Source organism: Cryphonectria parasitica, assembly GCF_011745365.1.
Source record: "Cryphonectria parasitica EP155 unplaced genomic scaffold M406scaffold_2, whole genome shotgun sequence".
Classification (NCBI taxonomy): domain Eukaryota; kingdom Fungi; phylum Ascomycota; class Sordariomycetes; order Diaporthales; family Cryphonectriaceae; genus Cryphonectria; species Cryphonectria parasitica.
In genome coordinates this window covers 3,873,286-3,895,570 of record NW_024468910.1, presented here as the reverse complement: position 1 = coordinate 3,895,570, position 22,285 = coordinate 3,873,286, and the positions used below count along the sequence as shown (strand labels likewise).

At 54.1% G+C, this 22,285-nt stretch overlaps 8 protein-coding genes across 8 annotated transcripts; 4 read left to right on the top strand and 4 right to left on the bottom strand.

Annotated features, from left to right (window-relative positions):
* Positions 1-345: 345 nt before the first annotated feature.
* M406DRAFT_355123 (acyl-CoA N-acyltransferase) lies at positions 346-1,032 on the bottom strand (the record flags this gene model as incomplete). The annotated part of the gene is made up of 1 exon (XM_040923087.1): positions 346-1,032. A coding segment is annotated over exon 1 (516 nt), but the record flags the coding sequence as incomplete, so codon positions are not given.
* A 926-nt stretch (positions 1,033-1,958) lies between these two features.
* M406DRAFT_287070 (DUF1692-domain-containing protein) lies at positions 1,959-3,911 on the top strand. Its single transcript, XM_040918709.1, has 3 exons — positions 1,959-2,351; positions 2,451-3,400; positions 3,473-3,911. The coding sequence occupies exons 1-3, from the start codon at positions 2,159-2,161 to the stop codon at positions 3,644-3,646; spliced, it is 1,317 nt and encodes a 438-aa protein (XP_040779963.1). The 5' UTR covers positions 1,959-2,158; the 3' UTR covers positions 3,647-3,911.
* A 3,859-nt stretch (positions 3,912-7,770) lies between these two features.
* M406DRAFT_337308 (uncharacterized protein) lies at positions 7,771-10,110 on the top strand (the record flags this gene model as incomplete). The annotated part of the gene is made up of 4 exons (XM_040921240.1): positions 7,771-8,954; positions 9,000-9,670; positions 9,756-9,894; positions 9,969-10,110. 4 exons carry the CDS (start codon positions 7,771-7,773, stop codon positions 10,108-10,110), a joined length of 2,136 nt encoding a protein of 711 aa, XP_040779962.1.
* A 3,070-nt stretch (positions 10,111-13,180) lies between these two features.
* On the top strand, positions 13,181-14,354 carry M406DRAFT_219311 (diacylglycerol acyltransferase; the record flags this gene model as incomplete). The annotated part of the gene is made up of 2 exons (XM_040915541.1): positions 13,181-13,403; positions 13,483-14,354. Coding segments are annotated over 2 exons (1,095 nt in total), but the record flags the coding sequence as incomplete, so codon positions are not given.
* Positions 14,355-15,027: 673 nt separating this feature from the next.
* On the bottom strand, positions 15,028-16,464 carry M406DRAFT_273553 (uncharacterized protein). The gene is made up of 3 exons (XM_040918189.1): positions 16,356-16,464; positions 16,013-16,271; positions 15,028-15,910 (listed from the first exon to the last, which is right to left on the bottom strand). The coding sequence occupies exons 1-3, from the start codon at positions 16,417-16,419 to the stop codon at positions 15,085-15,087; spliced, it is 1,149 nt and encodes a 382-aa protein (XP_040779960.1). The 5' UTR covers positions 16,420-16,464; the 3' UTR covers positions 15,028-15,084.
* Positions 16,465-18,090: 1,626 nt separating this feature from the next.
* Positions 18,091-19,158, top strand: M406DRAFT_44072 (family 17 glycosyltransferase; the record flags this gene model as incomplete). Its single annotated transcript, XM_040924237.1, has 1 exon — positions 18,091-19,158. One exon carries the CDS (start codon positions 18,091-18,093, stop codon positions 19,156-19,158), a length of 1,068 nt encoding a protein of 355 aa, XP_040780354.1.
* A 165-nt stretch (positions 19,159-19,323) lies between these two features.
* M406DRAFT_355121 (uncharacterized protein) lies at positions 19,324-20,060 on the bottom strand. Its single transcript, XM_040923086.1, has one exon. It carries the CDS (start codon positions 20,011-20,013, stop codon positions 19,654-19,656), a length of 360 nt encoding a protein of 119 aa, XP_040779959.1. The 5' UTR covers positions 20,014-20,060; the 3' UTR covers positions 19,324-19,653.
* A 359-nt stretch (positions 20,061-20,419) lies between these two features.
* On the bottom strand, positions 20,420-21,682 carry M406DRAFT_98846 (uncharacterized protein). Its single transcript, XM_040926428.1, has 2 exons — positions 21,565-21,682; positions 20,420-21,109 (listed from the first exon to the last, which is right to left on the bottom strand). Exon 2 carries the CDS (start codon positions 21,007-21,009, stop codon positions 20,815-20,817), a length of 195 nt encoding a protein of 64 aa, XP_040779958.1. The 5' UTR covers positions 21,010-21,109; positions 21,565-21,682; the 3' UTR covers positions 20,420-20,814.
* Positions 21,683-22,285: the final 603 nt, after the last annotated feature.

Below are 22,285 nucleotides of genomic sequence, written 5' to 3'. Positions count from 1 at the left end.
CACTACCATCATAGATTTTAGAATTTAAGACAAGCAATGAGGTTCCGCATGACTACTTAGACTTCGAACGTTATAGCGATCAAAGTGTGTAATGTGAGAGTGTAAATATTAAACCCCCCTCCCTCCTCTCGGGAGCGTAGAGAAAGAAAGTCAGGTGTGAAAGAATTATTGGGATTATCCCAACCATGAGACGTGATGGGTGATGAGAATAGTCAGCTTTAATCCTCTCCTCTTTTCTATTCGGCCAACTGAGAGCACTCTTCTCTCAGCATGCCAAAAGAAATCTGATCCAGGCTCTTCCCATTTTTCCAGACTGCCTTCCTCCTCACACCCTCCTGCGTGAACCCAGCCTTCGCCAACACCTTGGTACTTCCCACATTGCCCTCAAATGCACTGGCCTCGAGCCTCAGCGTCTCGGGAAACGTCTGAAAGGCCCACGCCACAAACCCCTTCAAGGCCTCCGTCATGTAGCCCTGGCCCCGGTGCTCCTTGCCAAGCCAGTAGCCGATCTCCATGGTGCGGGCCTCGACGTCCGCGAACGGCTTGAGTCCGATGCCGCCAATGAAGTGGCCATCGGAGCGCCGGCAGAGGGCGTAGTTAATGAGGACGTTGGTGGGCGGATCTGTACGCGTGGACGGCTTGGTGGCCTTCAGGCCTATGTTGGTGATGAAGGACTCGCCGTCGGCTAGCGAGTAAGGGGAGGGGAAGGTGTTGCGCATCCATCTCGCGATTTCTAGATCATTGGCTTGGCGTGATGACTCCGGGCAGTCAGAGAGGTGATAGGGCCGGATGAGGACCCTGGAGAGGGAAACGATGGGCGCAGGGATGGGTGTGTCAGGCGTTTCTGTGGTTGTTGCCGCCATTTTTGTGGTGTGAGAGTCAATAACCTTGCCTCAGGTTCTGGGAGGCTTCTGTCTAGGGGGTTGTCTTGTCTATTCTTTCTATTCTTTCTTTTCTTTTTTAGTTTTGATAGTAGGAATGGAAGGAAATTTCAAGTTCAGTGACGAGGTATTGCACACAAGTCAGAAAAAGGTGCTGTTGATATTTATCACATAGGTGAAGGGAAACTACTGAAGTCGAGGTGAGTCACTCCGGGTACTTTGCTCAGTAAGCATCCAAGGTACCCAGCCCCTCGGGAATCCTTCAGAATACATCAGGCCATGCAGTGTATTGGTACTTTAAACTTTGCTGCATGCGCCATTGAGCATGAAGTTCAATGTTCCAGCAGGCACCAAAAGAAAGCTCAAGAAGCACAATAGATATCAGAAGTCCTGCTTCGTGTGGTCTTGACAGCTCATGATCAAAATAAGGAGCGTGGGCAATATATATTCATGATGGATTCCATCCTCTATTAGTAGATACTATTTGACAGCACCCACGCTGACTTTCCGTTGCCTTTTCCTCCACCCCTCTCTCAAAAGACTTTCTTGAGTCGTGGATCAACAGACAATACTTACGTGATTGCTCTTCTAATACATACACAGATAAATGTATATGAAATTTTTCATGTCAGTTCATGTGCATACAAGTATTTGACCATAGACATCGTGTTGGAAGAATCAAGATGATTTGTAAAGTTGAGTGACTTGACCTGCAACTGGGGCTACAGTAGCATCTGGAGGTGAGGACCCCTGGAGCCACTACAATAATACTACGTACAGCATGTAACATAGTACAACTGTACAGTAGCACGAGTAGGGACAATGAATTGGAGGCCCTGTAGCTCCCCCCCAGCACAGTGGGTCGTCTGTTTCAATTCCTCCCCTTCATTGGAGCGCTCAAAATAATCCTTGCTATTTTGAGAGCTACTCGGTCGGTGCCGCGCAACTGGCAGGGAAAATGTGTCGTGGCCTCAAGTCAGTCAGCCTCACGCGCATCAAACATTTACTGGATATTACCATCTCTTACAATTTTCCTTTTTCTTTTTTTCTTTCTTGCTTCTGCTTTCCAACCGAGTCCAAACATTGACTGGCTCGCTGCTTTTGGGTGGTGTATCTTTATCTTCAGGATACAATTTCCGTTCCGTTCCTTGCCACTGTTCTGCTGTCGAACCCCGAGACCGCAGTGCAACCTATCCTAACGGGTGACCCTGCGCAAACTATCCGGCCTATCGTCTGCAGCTGCGCTTCTCTGCCGACAACATCCTATCTTCCTCAAGATGCCAGCCAAGTCTCGTTTCACGAGGCTTGATGCCTTCACAAAGACTGTCGAGGATGCTCGTGTCAGGACAACGTCGGGTGGCATCGTGACCATTGTCTCCTTGATCGTCGTGTTGTACCTGGCATGGGGCGAGTGGGCAGACTACAGGCGGACAGTGATACATCCCGAGCTGATAGTAGACAAGGGAAGAGGTATGACTTCTCCTGTTTAGAGGACTCCGATGCCATCCCTCCTTGCCACAAAGGCCTGCTGCCGGAGTGCTAACGGATTGTGCGAACGAATTCCTACAGGCGAGCGAATGGAGATCCACCTCAACGTGACCTTTCCCAAGATACCTTGCGAGCTCTTGACCCTCGACGTGATGGACGTGTCCGGCGAGCAGCAACACGGCGTGCAGCATGGCGTGAGCAAGGTGCGCCTCCGGCCCGAGTCGGAGGGCGGCGGCGTCATCGACATCAAGGCCCTGACGCTCCACGACGACGGCGAGTCGGCCAAGCACCTAGACCCGGACTACTGCGGCGAGTGCTACGGCGCGAAGGCCCCCAACAACGCCGAGAAGCCCGGGTGCTGCAACACGTGCGACGAGGTGCGCGAGGCGTACGCGCAGGCGTCCTGGGCGTTTGGCCGCGGCGAGAACGTCGAGCAGTGCACGCGCGAGCACTACGCCGAGCGGCTGGACGAGCAGCGCCACGAGGGGTGCCGCATCGAGGGCAGCCTGCGCGTGAACAAGGTGGTGGGCAACTTCCACCTCGCCCCGGGCAGGAGCTTCAGCAACGGCAACATGCACGTCCACGACCTCAAGAACTACTGGGACACGCCCGTCGCCGGCGGCCACTCCTTCTCCCACATCGTCCACCACCTGAGCTTCGGGCCCCAGCTGCCCGAGGAGCTCGGCAGGAAGCTCGGCACCAAGACCATGCCCTGGAACAGCCACCACATGAACCCCCTCGACGGCACCGAGCAGAAGACGGACGACCCCAACTACAACTACATGTACTTTGTCAAGATCGTGCCTACATCCTACTTGCCGCTCGGCTGGGAGAAGAAGTACCGCGATATGGTTGCCGACCACAATGCCGCCCTGGGCACTTTCGGACAGGGTGAGGATGGTAGCATCGAGACGCATCAGTACTCCGTGACGAGCCACAAGCGGAGCTTGTCCGGCGGTGATGATTCTGCCGAGGGCCACGCTGAACGTCTCCATTCCAAAGGCGGCATCCCGGGCGTGTTCTTCTCATACGTAAGTGGTTTTCTTCTTTTTTTCTTTGGAACTCGTGAATGTCATTGAATCTCGAGCTAACAGCCCTTGCAGGACATCTCCCCAATGAAGGTTATCAACCGCGAAGAGCCGGCCAAGTCGTTTGCCGGCTTCCTAACGGGTCTCTGTGCCGTGCTTGGCGGTACGCTCACTGTTGCTGCGGCGGTGGATCGATTCATGTTCGAGGGCGCCACGAGGTTGAAAAAGATGAGGTCGAAGGACCTGTAGAGATGGGAAGGGGAAGGGGAAGGGAAAATAAGATGAGGTTGTGAAACATGGGCTGGTGATACTAGAGTACCTCCTTTGTTGTCCCTCTGAATCCCTCTCTATCTCTCTTTCTATTTCTGTGTGTGTCTCTCTGTCTTTTCCTCTCTTTCTTTTTTTGCATGGTCTAGGGAGTTCCGGAAAGGTCGTTTCTGGAAGATAAATATTTTCCAATCTTTTGCTTCGAAACGAGCTGCAAGATAGAGCAGCTTGGGAACACTATCCTATATTCCTTCTTCACTGATGTGCATGTGTCCTGTGCGTGGTGGTGCAACGTCTCTCGGACACGCGGTCACGTTGCGCGAGCTGTTGTGAAAGGGGCATACTAATAGTCTATTCCGGCAAGAACAACAATCTCTTTGCATCCTGGACGAGAGGACATGAAGCTTGCGTGTTATATGACGGCGTCTCACGAGCCTTGGCCTGGCTATAGCGCCCAATGTTGTACTGGGGGCATCCTCCCGGCCTTCACCGAGAGGAAGAACAGATCTGCCGAGTCCAGAGTGGATATTGTGGCATACAACCCCCCCCCCCCACCCCTCCTCTCATTATCGCCCACAAGACCGGGTTGACGGACGCCCGCCCGCGACCACCTAGGAGAGAAAATCTGCGAGCGCCCTGAGCCCCCCTTACTCAAGTACCTTTTAGAATGCCCATAGCCTCACTTACACAAGAAAGAAAGAAAAGGCCTTGAACAAAAAAGTCATGGTAAGAGAGCAAGGAGACTGCTTCATTCAAAGTCCGAAGCCTTGTCTGCGATGGCTCTTCCCTTTCCAGGCTTGGGTTGTCGTGTGTGCATGATTGTATGCAGGAGGAACAAACACTACGTACTTTCATGATCACACGCGAGAAAAATTGCCCTCGTTGGGCAAAGTGCGAATCGCCCTCATTTAAGCCTAATTTCCGCGTGGGGATGTCGGCCCCGGGCCGGGTGTCGTGCTTGTGGGCGGGTCTCAGTTTTTGTCTCTGAAAGCCCAACAACTCTCTCTCCCTCTTTTCTTCCCTCTTGCTTTCTTTGCGCGTCACCGTGTTGTGAAATCTCCGGACCCGGGAGATGAATGCCTCTTTCGGATGGAGTCAGCGCTGGGCATTGGAATCAGTTACGTGAGCGAATGAAGGGATGAATGTATGAATGAATGAATGGGTGAGTGACTGGTATTCAAGGGTTCTCGCGATACCTGGACAATAGTAGATGAAAACTGGATTTGTGTGATACAGAGGATAACAAAGCCAAGAACTGTTTTAATATCGCATCGCATACCTTTGCAAGTCGTCGGCTCCTAATAATATGAACTCCACGTTGCTCGTTCAACGCAGATGGAATTTACCGCAACCGAGGCCCTCGCGAGGCTGACACAGCAGCAAGTCTCTCACTCTCTTTTCGCGTTTCTTTTTTTCTTCCTTTCCCTCTTCTGTATCATCTTTTCTTTCTTCTTGAGACCGTTGAGTAAAAGCGGGGGTGATCTGCCGGGTTGTAACTTGTGAAGTTCTTGCTGGGCGGAAATGGAACATGGAATCTGGGTCCAGAGCTACCAGACTTATTAGCCCTGGATCCTCGAACGGAGATCGCGGGCCCGCCAGGCCTTTCCAAACCTGTCTTTTGAAGATAGTCGCGCCGTGTTTCTTCTTTCCTTCTTCCTTGGGATAAGACGAATGGAGTGCGGAGTACAGGAGGAACAGAATGCATGAACATGATGCATATGCGAGATCTCAGGGTTGCTTGGGAGGCCTTCGATCCAGCCTCTTGTAGGCCTGGCCAGGAAGGCGATCTCAATACGGCGGCCCTGGGAGAACCTGACGCGGGCCGTGGGATTTTCTCACTCACTCAAGGCCAAAGCCCTTGCCTTTGGAGCTAGTCAGTGACGTGACAAACCAGTCGATCCGACGTTCTAGGTTCTAGAACATCTAGTTCGGACGCTGGCGCGAGTCGTAGGCAGCGCACCGATTGGCGATCGCTTGCCCATCAGCGGCCAAGTGGGCAGACCTCGTATCACGTTGGACGGACGAGACGACGACTGACCTTGTTGGAGGTTTGTTGTTGAAAAGGTCTGGATGCACCTTTGTTCATGCGGATAGGCAGCACCGTTGGCCTCGAGAATAACCTTTGTTTGAAATTCCAGTGCTCGTAATGCAATGCACTTATGATCGATCTCCTCAAGAGGAGATAACCTTTTTTGATTTTTGGTCGCATCGTGTGCTCATTTCGCGGCGGGGGGGGGGGACGAAGGAGCATGCCTGTGCGTGTCCCGATCCTGCGCCATTAATCTGGGGAAATGCACTTAGGTAGGTCCACCTGGGGCAGGCCTGGTGTGTGTGTGTGTTCATCATTGGAGGCGTGAAAAACGTTTCTTTTTTGTATGTGGTATGTGGCTGAATGTCTTTGGTAATCGTGCAACATCGATTGGAATTGCCCTCGTGAACGATTTGGCTCACTGTGACCCGCCTCTCCCCCCCAGGTTCTGTGGCACCATGGTTGGATTGCGTACATACATAATAATACTTTGTAGTTACAAGAGAAAGGGGGCAGACCACATGGAGAAACTTTGTAGCCTTGATCCCTGCTTCACAGTCCTCGTAGCGAAGGGGACCCCTTGCAAAATATTCCATTTTTATGCTGTCGCCCCTGTGACCAGGCCTCCTTTAGTCTAGCTCGTGCAGGCTGGGCGCCGATCCGCTCACGGTACAACGTCCCCAGAGCTTCAGGGGGGGGGGGGGAAGGAGGTACACGAGCTTGGCCTCGTGACACAGCAGAAAGTCAGGTATCCCCTACTCCTTGCACCCTGTCAAGACAGGGCACTTCTATAGTACACTCTTCTGCTCTGTGGTTTGTAGTACATGGTTAGTCCTGTAGGGTCCTCTTCTCTCAATTGACCCCAAATTGATTGATTCGTCTCCTGGTTTTCCTTATGCTTCCTACCAGCAGCGCCATCCTTTCCCGGCCTTTTTCTTTTTTGTTCTTCTTCTTCCTCCTCCTCCTCCTCCTTCCCTCCCTCTTACTCACCTACCTGCCATCCAGCTGTGTGCGGTCCTGAGCTGGTAGGCGTGAGTTGGAGCTCCAGCGTCCCAGTCCCCCAACCCCTCGTCCCTTCAGAAGCCGGCCTGCAAGCTGACGGACAGACAATTGTTTCGGGTTGACTCTTGTCATCACGGTGGTACGGGGTTCCTGCTGAGATTAAGTGGCCACGGAGGTGGCATCATCGCCAAGTCAAAACGTCAATCGACGTCTCAAAACGTTTGCTCCACGGCCTGGGGCAATTCCTCCGTTCATTTTCTTGACGTCCATCCTTCCAACGGAGTCCCCTTCTCTCTCAGGGTCACACTCGTTTCTCCTCCTTTCTGAAGCAACAGTTTACGGAAATACTGGACCCTTGCATTCATTTTAGGCAGGATTCTACGGCCGACCCCAACCTCTCTCCCGTATGACGACTGCGACAGGCGGGGAAACACTCCAACCCAAAAAAAGCCCTCCGCTCGCTGTTACTACTGTTCCAGGGTTTCAATCAAGGAAGCCGTCAAACCCGTTGCATATCCCCTCTAGACGTCAATAGCCACACACGATCACCGACCGAATTCACTCGTCCATTCAATCGTCCAGACATTGACCAAAGACGCCAATAACGAAACGAACCGGAATAGTCACACCCATTTCTCTCTCGTTTCCTGTGTCGAGCGAAAAACATCTCCCGCTCCTCCCCATCGTTTCCTGTTTATTCACGACGGTCCCTACCGCACGCGAGGGGTTTACGAACGTTGTTCATGCGCCACCCGTTCTCCCTCCTCGACGACTTTCTGTTACATTGCGATTCGTCATCTTCTTTGAGAAGCTGATCCGCCGACGTCTTTTTCCAGAGTCTCAGCTGTCTTCTGACCATCGAATACGCTTCGCGCCGAGCCTAGGCTGTTAGCCGTCCCGACTTCTGGAACATTTCCTTTCCAAGACAACTTTCTTGCGCATTCATTCCTCGAGAGCGGCATACCCGCCGACGACGTCATCTGCGCGTGTCGTCGACCAATCTACGCGAGAGTTTCGCGTCATCGACTAAAGTGGTTTCGAAGAGAACGATCGTCGATGAATTAAGCTGGTCATCATGGCGGCTCCAACACGACCCCCCCTCCTCGAGCTGCGCACCGACTCGCAGGCATCGATACCGCGCCCGATGAAGTCGCCACGGCTACACGTGGCGGGCGAAATCCCGCCAGAGCTGTCGCCCCTCGATGCGTTCGCCCTGCAGAGCCGGCTGCTGGCCAAGAAGCTGGAGGAGAGCGCCAAAGCTGGAAAGAGGATGAGCCGGCTGCCTCCGCTGACGACGGAGAGCCCACTTATTGTACAGGGTAGGTCAGAATATTTTCGGTCCATGTCGCAGGAGTCCGCATCTGAGGCCGGGGAGCAGCACTCGGCTGGACCCGCGATGAGACCAGAGGTGGAGGAGTCGCCCATCCGACCACAGTCCATGCACCCTCGAATGAGCCACATCCCCCCTACGCCAGACGCTTCGCTCCCACCCTTACCGACGCCCAACTCTTTTGAGCAGATGAGAGGTCGGACCCTGGCCCCCCTGAGCGACAGGAGCAGCTATTTTGGAGCACGACGGGAGCACTCGCCTTCGTCCCTTAGCAGCGTTAGCATCGATGCGAAGCTGGCTGAAGATGATGCGCAGTCGGTCAAGTCGGTACGGCAGGAGCTCCTTGACACGCCGTCAATACCTTCAGGCCAGGCCCTTACCAGCCCAAGAAATCGGAGATCCCAGGAGTCGCTCGCCCCGCCGACAACCGTCTTTCCCAAGAGGACCTCCAGCATCATGTCACAGCCGGTGAACTCTGCGGCGGCTGCTGTAGATGATTCCCTCGGCTCGTCGTTTCACTCCTCGCAAGGGTCGCGAAAGATGTCTACGAGCAGCGCGGGTGTCTTTTCGCCTCACCAGCAACGATCTCCCTCCGTCAGCTCCAACATTTCCGAACTGCCCCGTCCAGCTTTCAACTTCTCGAGGCCGATGAGCCGAGCAGGAACGCCAGGTCCAGCAACCCCAGGACTGGAGGCACGATTCGACCCACCAGTCCGACAACCATCATCGGACAGCCATTCTTCTCTCTTTGCCGCCGACGATGTTCACACGCCGATCAGCATGAACAGCGAGGGCTTTCCCGACCTGCTGGAGGAAGCTCGAGCAGGCGCCCCCGCCCCCTCTTATATATACTCCAAGTATTCTCTACCACGAGGCAAGATGCTCTCGCGACACTCGATAGAACGGGGCCAGCCAGGTGCAACGCTGATGTGGGATCATACCCACCCAAACAATACCCAGCCTACTCCTTTTAGCGGTCAGGCGCCACCATCTCCTCCAACACGACCGTCGAGTTCTGGAGGACGACAGACAGAAGAGCCGGGAAGGCCCTCTGGTGAATCGAGCTTAAGTGTGCCACGTCCGAGCACGCAGCCATCGCCTGGCAGCAGCCAACCACCAGCGGGCGAAGACCGAGCCTCTGAGGACGCCACGAGGGGCCGCAGCAGCCAAGAACGGCCTGCGACGGCGACTACGAGCGATGCTAGTACTATTAAGGCCCGATCTCAGCACTCTACGGCTGCTACCATGGCTGAGATGTCCGCGGATGAACACGTGGACAAAGCTGTAGCTCTGCACGAGGACGGCAAGTTTAACGAATCAACATACCACCTGCGCTATGCTGCCAAGCAAGGCCACCCTACCGGCATGCTGCTGTACGCACTCGCCTGTCGACACGGTTGGGGTATGCGGCCCAACCAAGAAGAGGGTGTGCGGTGGCTGCGCATGGCCGCCGACTCTGCGGGTACCGAGATCGCGGAGGATGAGGACAAGGCCAAGCAGGGGCAACATGTCGACAAGCCTGAGCAAAAGAAGCGAAAGGCCCAGTTGGCCTTGAGCATCTATGAGCTGGGCGCGAGCTACATGAATGGGTGGGGAATTGAGCAAGACAAACCACTTGCTCTGCGGTGCTATGAGATCGCCGGAAGTGAGTTGAAGATCTTTTTCTTTTCTTCTTCCTTCTCCTGATCATGTCTGGGTATAAGAACTTGAGGCTAATCAACGTTGTGCAGGCTGGGGCGATGTGGACGCGCTCGCTGAGGCTGGGTTCTGCTACGCCAAGGGCGTTGGCTGTAAGAAGAATCTCAAGAAGTCGGCCAAACTGTACCGAATGGCTGAGGCCAAGGGAATGAACATGATCGGTCAAAGCTGGTGAGTTCAATCTGCCATCCAAAGTGTCTGCTGTGGATCTTGAGCTATGGTGTTAACGGACATGTCATGTGCAGGATCCACAAGGCAAAATACGACGACAGTGACGACGATGACAAGAAGAGCACTAAGAGCTCCAAGTCCGTACGGTCTAAGTCGAAATCTCGGCATTTCCTGGGACTGAACAAGACCCGATCCAACACCGCCGCCAGTTCATAACCACCTTTTTCTTTTACTATGTCTACTTCTTCCTGATACCTCTTTTCCTTTGGATCCTCCAACCCTTCACGATGACGACTACCTTTTTTTTTTCCTCTTCCATTACCCGGGGTTGGGAGTTTTCTTTTGAATCAGTCTTTGTTTGGGCTTTTCGGTGAAGAACCAGCATTTATTTCTTCTTCGGTTTCTTCTCCTCGCTCATGAGCATTACGAATCATCTTCTACCGCAGCATTTGCATTTTCAGCCAAAATTTGGCTCACAACCCGTTTTGAAGATACCGCAACGGCATAGCGGGGCCTGCCCGATTTACTTCGATCGTTCATCTTTCTTTCCTTTCTTTTTCCCTTCCTCGTTGTTGGACTTTAGTTCAGACGGCAGGTCAACGATGAACTGTTTCTAGGGGATCGCATTTTGTTTTTTGATCATTCAAATCTTCTTCTGAGCCGTATCCTTCCTGAGGGATGGATATCGAGCTGTCTTGGGCAACTTTGCGCGTTGAGGAAAACCTGAGGAATTGTTCCGATTTCAGAAGGCGCGATAGGAAAGTTTGGGGGAAAGGGAGGAAAGGTATGGGAAGATGGACAGCTTTATGCTGGCATTCAGGAGGAAAGAGAAGAAAAAAAGAGCTACAATATTGTACATAAAATCTTCAGCATTTTGCCTTTGGTCCTCCTTCTCTCGTGGGGCCCCAGGATGTCACAGCTTCTCTGTTTGCTGTTTTCTTTCTCTTCTTTTTTTTATTTTGTTTTATATTCCCCAACGAAGCTTCGAAAGCGAATTAATTTCTGATCTGCAAAAAGGCTGATCATTTATCAACAAGAGGGCCTTATCCATGTATCCAGGCGTGACTAGGTTGTGAGTGTAGCTGTGTGTCTGTCGTGGAGAGCACAGATTGAGAGGGTGTTTGAAAGCTGGTAGATGCTGGGCCAGCTGCAGCTAAGAGCGCTCTGAGTGTTATCCATTGTGGAGGAGAGGGGGAATTCTCTGACTTTATTCTATCCCTCCGTCTTCTTTTCCTTCTGCATGACATATGTGCGCCCGAACAATGATCCAAAGGCTCATGAACTCAATCTCTCTGCTGGTGAAGCTTTGCCCAGCTGTCGTATCACCATGACCACTGACCACAGGCATGTGAAAGTGGAGTCTGCTTATTGATTTAGCCCAAGCCGCACCACACCAAGGCTGAGGTAAAATAAAAAACGGGGGTTCGGGGCGGGAAGAACCCCTGGTGGTGCACACTGCATCACGCAACGTCATACCATGACCAACCAAACCCATCTCAATTAATCTCCTTGTGCCCAGGAGCAGCAGGCTCTCTCCTCTGCAGCTTTTGAGCAGCCCAGGGAAGCTTTTGCTGTGTATTTTTGTTTCAACTTTTTAGCGCATTCCGCGCGATTTATTACGACACCCCTTTCGTCAATTCTCTGCCAGCTTATTTACCTTGTCTGCCCGTCTGTTATACCCTTGGCTGCTGATTTCCAGGGTCGTCGTCACTGCTCGTCACTGTTGCTTTGCTTTCAGCTATTCATCCTGTTCCTCAAAGCCCATCTGTTTCAATCCAGGAACACAAGCACGAAGAGAACAGCGCGGTTCCACCGAACCATATTCCACTGTTACCACCACAGAGCTCTTAACTTGCTTCTCTGGTCCAAAAGGTGTTTTTTTGCACCACCGGGAACACGGCTCGCTCGCTCCCTCCCTCCCGGACACTACGCTAGCTCCTTAGAAGCATCTTGTTTTCCCGTCGCTCCTCTTCGTCATTCATTCCCCTCGTCGCATCTCTCCTGTTTCTCCCACACAACCTCATGCAACCAGTCAGCCGGGAGCAGCTCAACCGCAACCGCTACCTCCGCGCCACTTCTTTTGAGGGCAAGTCAGAGCTGGGAGACAGCTTCCGGACCGCTGTGGGCGACAGCTTCCCGTCGCGCAGCAGCAGCAACAGCAGCAGCAGCCGCCGAAGGGAAAAGGAGGACAGCAACAACAACCACAACAGCGATAATATAGACACCATGGCGGACCCCGCCGGCCATGACATCGACAGTACAGGTGAGACATTTTCTTCTTCGCCCAGGACGGCCATCGCGGACACCCCTCAAACCGAGCCAGACGCGGATGGGTGCTCAAGCTCCAGCAGCCCGCCCACGCACCCGGCCTTCTTCTCCCCGCCCAAAGCTGCCGTGGCGACGATGTTGTTGTCGTCATCATCATCATCGGCAACGGGTGGGACGGCAGGTTGGGGTGGACGAGGTGGTGGTGGAAGGAAACGAGAGAAAAGAAGCCAGGGCAAGGAGAACGTCTGCCTTAACCCCATGGCAGCGTCGTTCTCGCCTTTGAGCTGCCCGCGTGCCGTGTTGTCATTACCACAGAAGTCGCCGGCTGCACAGCAGACTGGTGGGTCTGTGATGCTGGGCAGCTTCGTTGGCGACGGCTGTGCTGATGGCGCCCGCGGTGACGATTGTCGTGGTAGGGAGATGGAGAAGGAAGTGCTGGGAAATGTTGACACCAATTTTGTAGCTGTGCCTCCGAGTGAGAAAATCAATGGGGAGGATCAGGTGGTACGTTTTTTTCCAGCGCTGAATATTTGATTACAGATAGTCCAACAGGCTGTCGTATTATTATCCTTGACTGACCTTTTGCGCGGTACAGAGCATCGCCAGTATTCCGAAATCGCTCCCCACGAGTAAGAAAAATAACATGCGCAAGTCGAAGAAGGCAAATGGTCTGAATGGTGGTGAGATCAATGGACATGCAGGCGAAAAGGCTCCGGCTGAACCAATCTCGTACGCTGAGGCTGTCAAGGAGGATCCGGCGGATGTCGAGAAGAGAGAGGATATAGAGGCCGAAAGGGGGCAGCAGGAGGAAACGGCTCCTTCAGCACCACAGGGCTCAGAAGAGGAGAACGGGGCCGCCCCAGGCACAGCTGCTGGAGACAAGACGTTCGCGGACGCGCTGAAAGAAGAACCCCCAGAGCACACATCTGGCGGATCGAAAGAAAAGAGCAAGTCCCAGGAGAACAGCTCTGGCAGACATACTTCGGACCGGTCTCCCAGCCAGGCTTCTACCTCTGTGGAATATCCCGACATCGGACCGGACGCAGATGACGGAGAGGCAGCGCAGCGGCAGAAAGACAAGGAGGCCGCACCTGAGGTCTTTGGCACACGGTGGGCGCCGCTCAAGGTACCCATTAAGCGACGGTTCCAGACGGCAGCCGTACTGATGCACTGCCTGTGCATTGGTCTGTCATTATCCATCTTCTTCGGCTTGTGTGCGAATCCTTTTCTGTGGCCTATCAGTAAGTTGACTGAAGAACATTCCCAGTAACTTTTCTCGTTATTTGATGTCATACTGAGAATATTTGGTTTGCGACGCAGTCATCATCTATCTCGTCTCGATGCTGTTCGCGACCGATGCCACCGACGGCAGGCTGAGGAAGCGCAGGGAATGGGTCCGCAGGCTTCCTCTCTGGACGTACTTTGCCGAGTATTTCCCCGCAAAGTTGCACAAGACGCATGATCTCCAGCCAACTCGCAAATATATCCTAGGCTACCATCCTCACGGGATCATCTCGCACGGCGCCTGGGCGGCGTTCGCGACGGACGCCCTAGGGTTCTCCGATAAGTTCCCTGGCATCACCAACAGCCTGTGCACGCTCGACTCCAACTTCAACCTGCCCCTGTACCGCGAGTACGTCTTCGCCATGGGCCTGTCTTCCGTCAGCAAGGAGTCTATCAAGAACCTCCTCACCCACGGCGGGCCTAACAACGAGGGCATGGGCCGTGCCGTCACCATCGTCGTCGGCGGGGCACGCGAGTCCCTCGAGGCTCAGCCCAACACCATGCGTCTCATCATCAACGAGCGCAAGGGCTTCATCAAGATCGCCCTGCAGACCGGCGCGGACCTGGTCCCTGTGCTCGCTTTTGGCGAGAACGACCTTTACGACCAGCTGGACCCGCACAAGCACCCCTGGCTGCACGGCCTGCAGCGCTACTTCCTCAAGGCCTGGAAGTTCACCGTCCCTCTGCTCCACGGCCGCGGCATCTTCAACTACGACGTCGGCCTGATGCCCTACCGGCGGCCCATGAACATCGTCGTTGGCAAGCCCATCCCCGTCATGCAACAGGCCAACCCGGACAACAGCGAGGTCAACCGCCTGCACGATCTCTATACCGAGGAGCTCCAGACGATCTGGGAGCGCTACAAGGATGAGTTTGCCAGCCATCGTAAGGAGGAGATGCAGTTCGTCGGTTAAGGTCACCGTCCACCCCCTCACCAGCCTCCTCTTCAAGGGACGGAGCACCCAGATGTCGCATGAGAGTGCTGCAATGAGGGAAAGGGGTTGGGTCAAACCTAGTCATTCTGGCTCGAAGCCAAGTTGAGGAGAGGAAAGAAGGAAGTTCGGAAAAGGGGGAAGAAAAAAAGAAAAAAACAGAAGGAAAGAAGGTCAGTGTGATCTTGAAGGGGGGGAGTAAGGGGTGCCTGAAGTGAGCAGGAAAGGCTCAAGCTTGTGCATTCTAGAAATAAGCGACAGCCAACTTGTGTTTCTACTACATTTGTATGCGGTTGGCCGGAGGTCTATTATTTGTTTATTTTCTTCTCTTTTCTTTCTCTCTTCATCCTTTTGGGAGGTTTATTCGCTGCGCATATTCATCAGCAGAGAGGATTGGCTTGATTGGCTTCCAACAGTAGACTGGCATATTTCTTGGGAGGGTGGGGGCTAGAGTGTTTTGAAATTACTATATAAGATGCTTGTTTAGACGCCAGGAAAACATTCTTTGCACCGTACTCAATAAGACAATGAATGTACCATGTTGTCTCCTCTATTGTGTCCAAAATTGGGCAGCCAGCCACAATCTAAGACCCGCCCCCCTCCCCTTCCTCCCAAGCAACCTCCACAATTCCAAAGACACACGTCCCGTAAATATGATTCAATCTAATTAGAAGTCTATCTTGCATGCGTTCTAATTGATTACTGACTACTTATATAGTGGCTTTGATCCGCTGGCGCCGCCACCACCACCCTCTCCAGTCTTACCCTTCTCCTCAAAGATCGTCTTGAAAATCTTGTCCAGCTTCGGCATCACGACCTCGCGGTTCTGATAAATCTGGTAATGGCACACGATCCGCCCGCTGTCGAGGTACAGGCCCTGCTCCTGGCCCAGCTCGGTTATCCGGTCGTCCGTACACCGGGCATCCTTGAGGTCGAGCCAGACCATGTTGGTGTGCACGGGGTAGACCACCTTCCCGCCCAGGTCGGTCCACATCTTCTGGACTGTCTGGGCCGCCTCGTGGCTCTTCTTGAGAAGGCCGCCCTCGCCGCTGGGGCCCGCGCCGAAGGTCTCGTCGACGGCGACGCGGGCTGCGGCTGAGATGACGCCGGCCTGGCGCAGGCCGCCGCCGAGGGACTTGCGCACCCACCTGGCGCGCTGGATGACGTCCTTGGCGCCGACCAGGATACTCCCGATCGGGGCGCCCAGGCCTTTGGAGAAGCACAGGGTCACCGTGTCGAAGCAGGCCGAAAAGTCCTGCAGGCTGCCCGCGCCCGAGGCGGCAGCCTCCCACAGCCGGGCGCCGTCGCAGTGCATCAGGACGCCGTGCTCACGCGCCCAGGCGGAGATGCGCTGCACCTCGGACAGGGGCATCAGCATGCCGTTGAGCGTGTTCTCGAGGGAGATGACGCGGGTGGGGCAGTAGTGCACGTTGTCGACGATGTGGGCGTGCTCCTGGATCTCCTCCAAGGTCAGGTAGACGCCATTCGAGGGGCGGACGCACTCGAGCTGCGCGCCAGAGAGGGATGCGACACTGTGCGTGTTGCTGTGCGTCAGTTTTGCTGCCCTGGTTGGTGGGATTCTCCTCCGTTCTGTCTCTCTCTCACACTTCACTCTGTCTCGGATGGGGACTTACCCTCCGGCTTCATATTTCACAATGTGAGAACGGTAGTCACACAGCACACCATGAGGCGGCTGGGCCAGCAGGGCCCTCAGGGCAACCTGGTTGCCCATTGTACCCGAGAGCATGAGGAGACCTGCCTCCTTGCCCGTGAGTGAGGCGCAGTGGGCCTCGAGGTCGAGGGTGGTCTGGTCCTCCTCGCGCACATCGTCCAGCAGGGTAGTGTTGATGATGGCATTCAGCATAGACTGCGTCGGCGTCGTCTGCGTATCACCTGAGGAAAAGGCATATCATATCAGCGGCTTTGGTCGTCGATCATTCTCGTTTGGAGGAGGGAGGAGAGCAAAGGGCAACTCACTCCTCAGGTCGACGCCAGCTGCGCCTTGGTAACCGATCCATGCATTCTCCTTTGCGGCTGGCATCTTGACACTATGGGCTCCGGCGGCAGATGAGGTGGCAGCAGACGAGGAGTAACAGGAGAGCGAAGTGGCAGGCCAATATATCCTCTGCGACAAGGCATGATGAGGCCCAGCGACCTTTGTGATCTCCCTGCAGAGATAGCGTGCCGTTGTCGGACCAGGCATCGGCATGCAGCGGGATAAAGAAACCATGACCGACACTCGTCCAGATTCTGACCCCTTTCGCAGACCTTGGATGTCACCCGCCGTGGTACTCAAACGTAACAATTTTCCAATCGTCTCGGGAGAGGAGACGAAGGATCTTGCTTGGCCTCTGGAATCAACCACCACCACACGCACGTACTGGTCTCAGGGTTAGGACATTCATTCTCTTGCTGTGAGTGCTTTGTCATCGTTAGGAAGCCAACCTCACAAACAACGCACGTCCATGGCGAGATGTCTGACTTTCGTTCGCTTAGGAACGGATCTTTGTCTCTATTAAGACCAAAAGGACACGAGCCAGACACGTCAGAGTGATCAGCCTGCCTGTCCTAGGTCCTCCCCATCATCAATGCAGCCGGTTGCGCCTCCTGTCATCCGCGCCCTATCTCTTCTTCCCTTTTGTGAATACAAGACCCGGTCCGAGCGTCAATACTATACAGCGGGCGCATTTCAACTCTCAAAATTCCGTGGTGTATGCCTGGCCGGTCTCGTGGGCGAATCGCAGCAGGAGGCGATCCGACCGGGCCGGGTGGCCGGAAGCTTGCCTCGAGTTCGACACCTGCTCAGCCGTATACGCACAGCACACCAATATGCTTATCGAGAGAATACGCCTGTCCAGAGCATCGTGTGCTCGCAAGTCGAGGCGCTGTTGTATAATGATACAGTGCCGGAGCAGGTATCATCTCGTGGCCACTGTGGATCGATGGCAACGTCACGTCACGATGGTTGAGAGCTTCAGGATCCGAACCGGATCTCTGGGCAAGTCCAAAGCCAAACCTGAAATGTATGTGTCCGTGCTGTAAATATTAAGACCTTTACTGGTCCAGGGACCTGAAAAGTTGAGACTTGTTCAGAATTATTTGCAAGTCGACCACGCCTGTGGTGCTTCCGCTGCAGGGGCAGACATTTGAACACTGAGTTCAGTGGAACGGTCCGTTGGTCGTTGACTTGCTCCTTCCTCAGATGGTAAATCTAGTGTGACGCATCAAAGAGTATCAATGTCATAAGGAAAGACCCAGTGCTCTCTTTCCGCTTCCCTTACAAGGGAAGGAAGCCACTAAGACGGTGTCATGCATGTCGTCGAGGCCTCATTCCAAAGCTGGAACTCTACGGCTCCCTCTGGTGAGACCAGGTCAGCAAGGCAGGCTCGGTGATGCAGTTAACAACATCTCACTGGCTGCCATTTCGTCATCCATCAATCATTTTGTTGATACTGTCCGAATGAGCAAGTCGCTCGAACCTCGGTCTCACTTGGCTATTCCCTTCTGTCACCTTCCAGTCATTTGATTCTCCTCTGAGCTACTGCAAATCAATGCTAGACCGACTACTAGGTTTTCTGGAGTCATGGGAATGAGACTGCGTCCCCGAGTCCTCGAGGTCAGCCGGGCAGCCAAGCTATTGACTGTACCCTTGACACTCCTCTTCCTTCTCCTGCTCCTTGGTCACCGACGCCACAGCAGGCCCACTCACAAGATGTCCATATCCGCTTCTTCAGTAGCCACAGAACTCGCCGCTGCAATCTCCTCAACGAAACGGCTGTGCTCTACCGACATCTCGCAGCCTCAATTCGCCACGGCGGTGTGTCGAGAGCACGGCTTGGAGGTCTTTGACAGGAAGCCAGTGCCGAAGCCGGGGCTGGGCAGCGGCAAGCGGAAGATATACGATTTGTTTATCGTGAACAACGAATTCGACTGGCTGGAAATCCACCTCAATACCACTTACGACTTCGTGGATTACTTCGTGGTCGCCGAGAGCCCCAGGACAGCAACGGGCCTGGACAAGTCTTTGCTTGTGAGGGACAGCTGGGACAAGCTTAAGCCCTATCACGACAAGATCATCTACCATAAGCTCGAGGACCCGCCGGTCTTCGACCCGAGACTGTCGTTGGGGGAGGACCTCGAGGGCGTCCAGCGCGACGCCTTGTTCACACGGGTCTTTCCCCGCCTCACCGGCGCCCAGGCACCGACAGAAGGCGACATCCTGCTCGCGTCGGACGTCGACGAGATCGTGCGCCCGGAGGCGCTCATTGTCCTGCGTGCTTGCACGGTACCCCAGCGCCTAACGCTGCGGTGCGCGTCCTACTTCTATAGCTTTCAGTTTCGACACCGCGATGTCCACTGGCCCCACCCGCAGGCAACTACGTTTCAAGGATTCGACGGCACGATCTTGCCCCGCGATCTACGATCCGGTGAGGGTACTAGGTGGAGATTCCTAGCCTCCCTGCGGCGGTCGCCTGTGGAGGGAGACCTGTGGAATGCCGGGTGGCACTGCTCGTCATGCTTCTCAACGGTGGATGCGCTGCTCAGGGACATGGACTCGTTGACACATATGCGCCTGGATGACCCTGAGTACCGCGACCGGGAAAGGATCATCGATCGGGTGAGAAAAGGCCAGGACCTTTGGGATCGCAGGGAAAAGGTCTTTGATAGGATTGAGAACAACACAGACGTGCCGGCGTCGTTGTTGGGCGCTGACAGGCGGCGTTGGCGGTATTTAGTAGATAGAAATGGGGAGTCGGCTGGATTTATGGATTTCCCCTGATGGTGATGGATACATATACCCATTCTGATTGATATGGTCTGGTATCAAGGCCATTGTCTTCTTCTTCATTATTCTTTTTCTTCCTTTTAATTCATCAATTCTACTTGGACTTGTGGCTTCTTACAATGGAGAACAAAACAGGTCACCAGGCATGATACAAGTCATCTATTACTCGTGAGGTTGATAATGAGAGTCAGCGTGCAGAAGACGATGAGAAAGCACCAGAATAGCGCACGAGACAGAAGACACACTGTGCACCTGCCGGGAAACATCTAGCGATTCTGACAAGCTCTTCATAGAGTATACCTTTTTCATAAACACGGTAACACACTCTCTTCCTCCCGCTCCTCCTCCATGAAGCAGTATTCTTGACAAACGACTGACTGAAGCTCTGGAAATTTCAAGTCCCCCTTCTCAAAACAATCTGCATCCTTCTTCCTCGCACCCTGCTTTATCAACCTCAAGTTCTCCTCAGAATACCCCAGGCTCGCTCCTTTAGCAATCAGCGAGCAGATAGACACCGGCATCCTTCTCCTTCTCCGCCAGGAAGCTCACGCTTGCATCACGAGAGTCGGTGCCGGGGATCTCGAACAGAAATTCGAGGCTGTTGCTGGACAAAGTTGGACACGCTTCCGAGTTGATAGTGATGCCGTACTCCCCAGGGTTGACAGCGACAGTGCTAAAGTATGTCAACTTGGCATTGACTGCGCTCACGCCCTTGTCCTGGTCCTGCTCACGATCCGCCTTGACAGATAGCAAATTTCCGCCAATCCTCAACGCACCCATCATGCTGGCCCACGTAGCGAAGGGGCCGTCATTGGGGGTTCCGATCTTGGCACCCTCGGGCTGCGTCATGGATGCATAGGCGCTGGCGTTGTAGCTGGCGGCGTAGACGTCGAGGCTGAGGGAAGACGTCGCCGAGCTTCCCTCGCGCGACGAAACGCCAACGCTCATGTTGCCACGGGAGACATCCGGCCATGACACCATCAGCTGGCAGTCCCAAGAGCTGGGCTTGATGGCGTCGAAGACCACGTACTGCTGGATGCGGTTGTACTTGGTTCCGTCGGACATGGAGACGGACTGGGCAACGTGGAAAGCCTTTGTGGTGCCGGCCGTGTTTTCTTGCATGACATCCGGGACAGCCTCAAGGAGCTGCCTCAGCACGGTGGGATAGTACGTTGTACAGGTGGAGGGCGCCGTGTGTGTGGGCGCGACAATTTTGGTTGTTGTGGCCGCGGTGAGGGATGAAATGACGCTGGCTAAGTCTGTGTTGCTGTCTGCTCTGGCCTTCAGCACCTCATTGGGAGTTGGAGCGGCATTGGCAAGGCCCAAGAACAGTAGGTTGAGGATGATGAGTAGAGCGTTACAATGCATCTTGAGTGATGGTAGAGAATGATGCTGTAGTTACTCGAAGGGGTTGTGCCGGTTTGCGTCCTGTCGAGAATTGAATGATGATGAGGATGAGGATGATGAATTCAGTGCCGTCTCTCTGAGCTGTGCAGTTGATGTTGATGATGTTGTTTTGTTGAGAAGACTGACCTCCAGGAGAAGCACCACCTGCGCCCTTTTCTACTTGCACAAGAGCTCATGTTGATAGCCACTTCCCTTCAAGGGCAAGAACGACTTGACCTTTTGAACGGAATGGCCAGTCTGCATCTAATGTGCCTTCCCGATAGACATTGTCACCCTGCAGGAGTAGATGAAGGTAGTTGAGACCCGACTCTTTGGAAGAGGTCTGAGACATACCTGCCAGGGACGTGAGCTGCCGAAGGTGGACTTTTTTGAGCTGAGGAAATCACGATATGCCTCCTCAATAGCATATGAAACCATTTGGTATGATGACACCATCATCAGACTTTGCAACCAAGAAAACCTACCGATGGCTGCTGGAGGTGGTGCTTCGCCAATCTGGAGTGTCACCTAGCCCCATTACACTTGCAGGCTACTGTGACTTTCCAAAGGTAAGCCTGCTTGCCTTGCACGGTCTAACAATGAATGGTCTTGTATGTTGGACCAGATATGCGCATTCCCATCCTTGGGATGCAAAAATACGGTCACCACGTTGCCTTTAGCAACGATCTGTAGCGAAACTGAGTTTCACTCATACGGACCTCTGTGCTCGCAGATATGGAAGCCCATTGGCCGCATGACCTAGGGAGTGTCCCACCATAACACAGATCGTCAAAGAGACAAAGGGGAGAAGAGAAACCCTCACATGGTTTCGTGAGACTGGTGTTGAAATGTCTTGAACTTCAAGAACAGGGCAGGGCAAAGCACCGCTGTCTGCCGTCGGAGATCGCCGGACATCATCAAAGTTGAAGATGCACACATGCTAACACCATGTTTGCCCATAGTCATGAAGAGTATGAGATGACAGACCAGGGGGAAAATGGGAGGGTCACGAACTGTTACCAGTGCAGTTGCACGTCTAAGTCAACACCAGTGTTCAACGAGAGAAGAGGGGGCTGCAACACCTTGAACAATGTGTAATCCGAAGCTGGGGGCCATCCGTGAAACCTTCCAGATGATCTGAGAGGAAGGGTTACATCCATGGCATGGCGAATCTGTACAATACACGAGAGAAAAGAGGAGGGGCGGCTCAGTGGAAAAGCCCGGCCCCACCCGGGTCCAGGGCCTTGCTCCTGAACCCTGTCTCTTTCCTCGCCCCCCCCCCCCCTTTCCTAGCTAATCCAGGCTGTTGCTTCCGTCCATCGATTTGCCGGCAAAATGGCCTTCGAATAACTGCGTCCCCCTGCAAAGGCGCTGGAGAAAGAGGAGGAGGGGGACAAGCGGGGTTCCGCTGTAGTACTGTAGGTGTGCTACCGCAGTAGATGGGGCCTTCCAGAAGCGTTGCACAGAGTTGTGATTTGCTCGATACAGGGAAGATGGAGGAAGTCGTGCAACGCTGCAGGGTCCGTTGGTGCTTGCTGCACTCGATGCTGATTAGACGAGAGGGGAGTACCACGGCTGGCCGGTTTCTCCTCTTCTTGTGGTGCTGTGCTGTGCTGGCCATCCTGTTGTCCGTCCATCCCTCCCACACTTGAGTAATGTCTCGTCTCGTGCGAGTTTTCGCCCGCGTTTGTGGTCCCGGGTTGGTCTGGCCCTGTACTTTAGCTCCGCGGCATGC

Bases quoted from the DNA above. Each gene is read 5' to 3' on its own strand.
- M406DRAFT_287070 (XM_040918709.1), top strand. From the start codon at position 2,159: ATGCCAGCCAAGTCTCGTTTCACGAGGCTTGATGCCTTCACAAAGACT. The intron at 2,352-2,450 runs GTATGACTTCTC...GAATTCCTACAG, and splicing joins GATAGTAGACAAGGGAAGAG to GCGAGCGAATGGAGATCCAC. The intron at 3,401-3,472 runs GTAAGTGGTTTT...CAGCCCTTGCAG, and splicing joins CGGGCGTGTTCTTCTCATAC to GACATCTCCCCAATGAAGGT.
- M406DRAFT_273553 (XM_040918189.1), bottom strand. From the start codon at position 16,419: ATGCCAGCCGCAAAGGAGAATGCATGGATCGGTTACCAAGGCGCAGCT. The intron at 16,272-16,355 runs GTGAGTTGCCCT...CCTTTTCCTCAG, and splicing joins AGCTGGCGTCGACCTGAGGA to GTGATACGCAGACGACGCCG. The intron at 15,911-16,012 runs GTAAGTCCCCAT...CAACACGCACAG, and splicing joins GTGAAATATGAAGCCGGAGG to TGTCGCATCCCTCTCTGGCG.
- M406DRAFT_355121 (XM_040923086.1), bottom strand. From the start codon at position 20,013: ATGACGCAGCCCGAGGGTGCCAAGATCGGAACCCCCAATGACGGCCCC.
- M406DRAFT_98846 (XM_040926428.1), bottom strand. From the start codon at position 21,009: ATGATGGTGTCATCATACCAAATGGTTTCATATGCTATTGAGGAGGCA.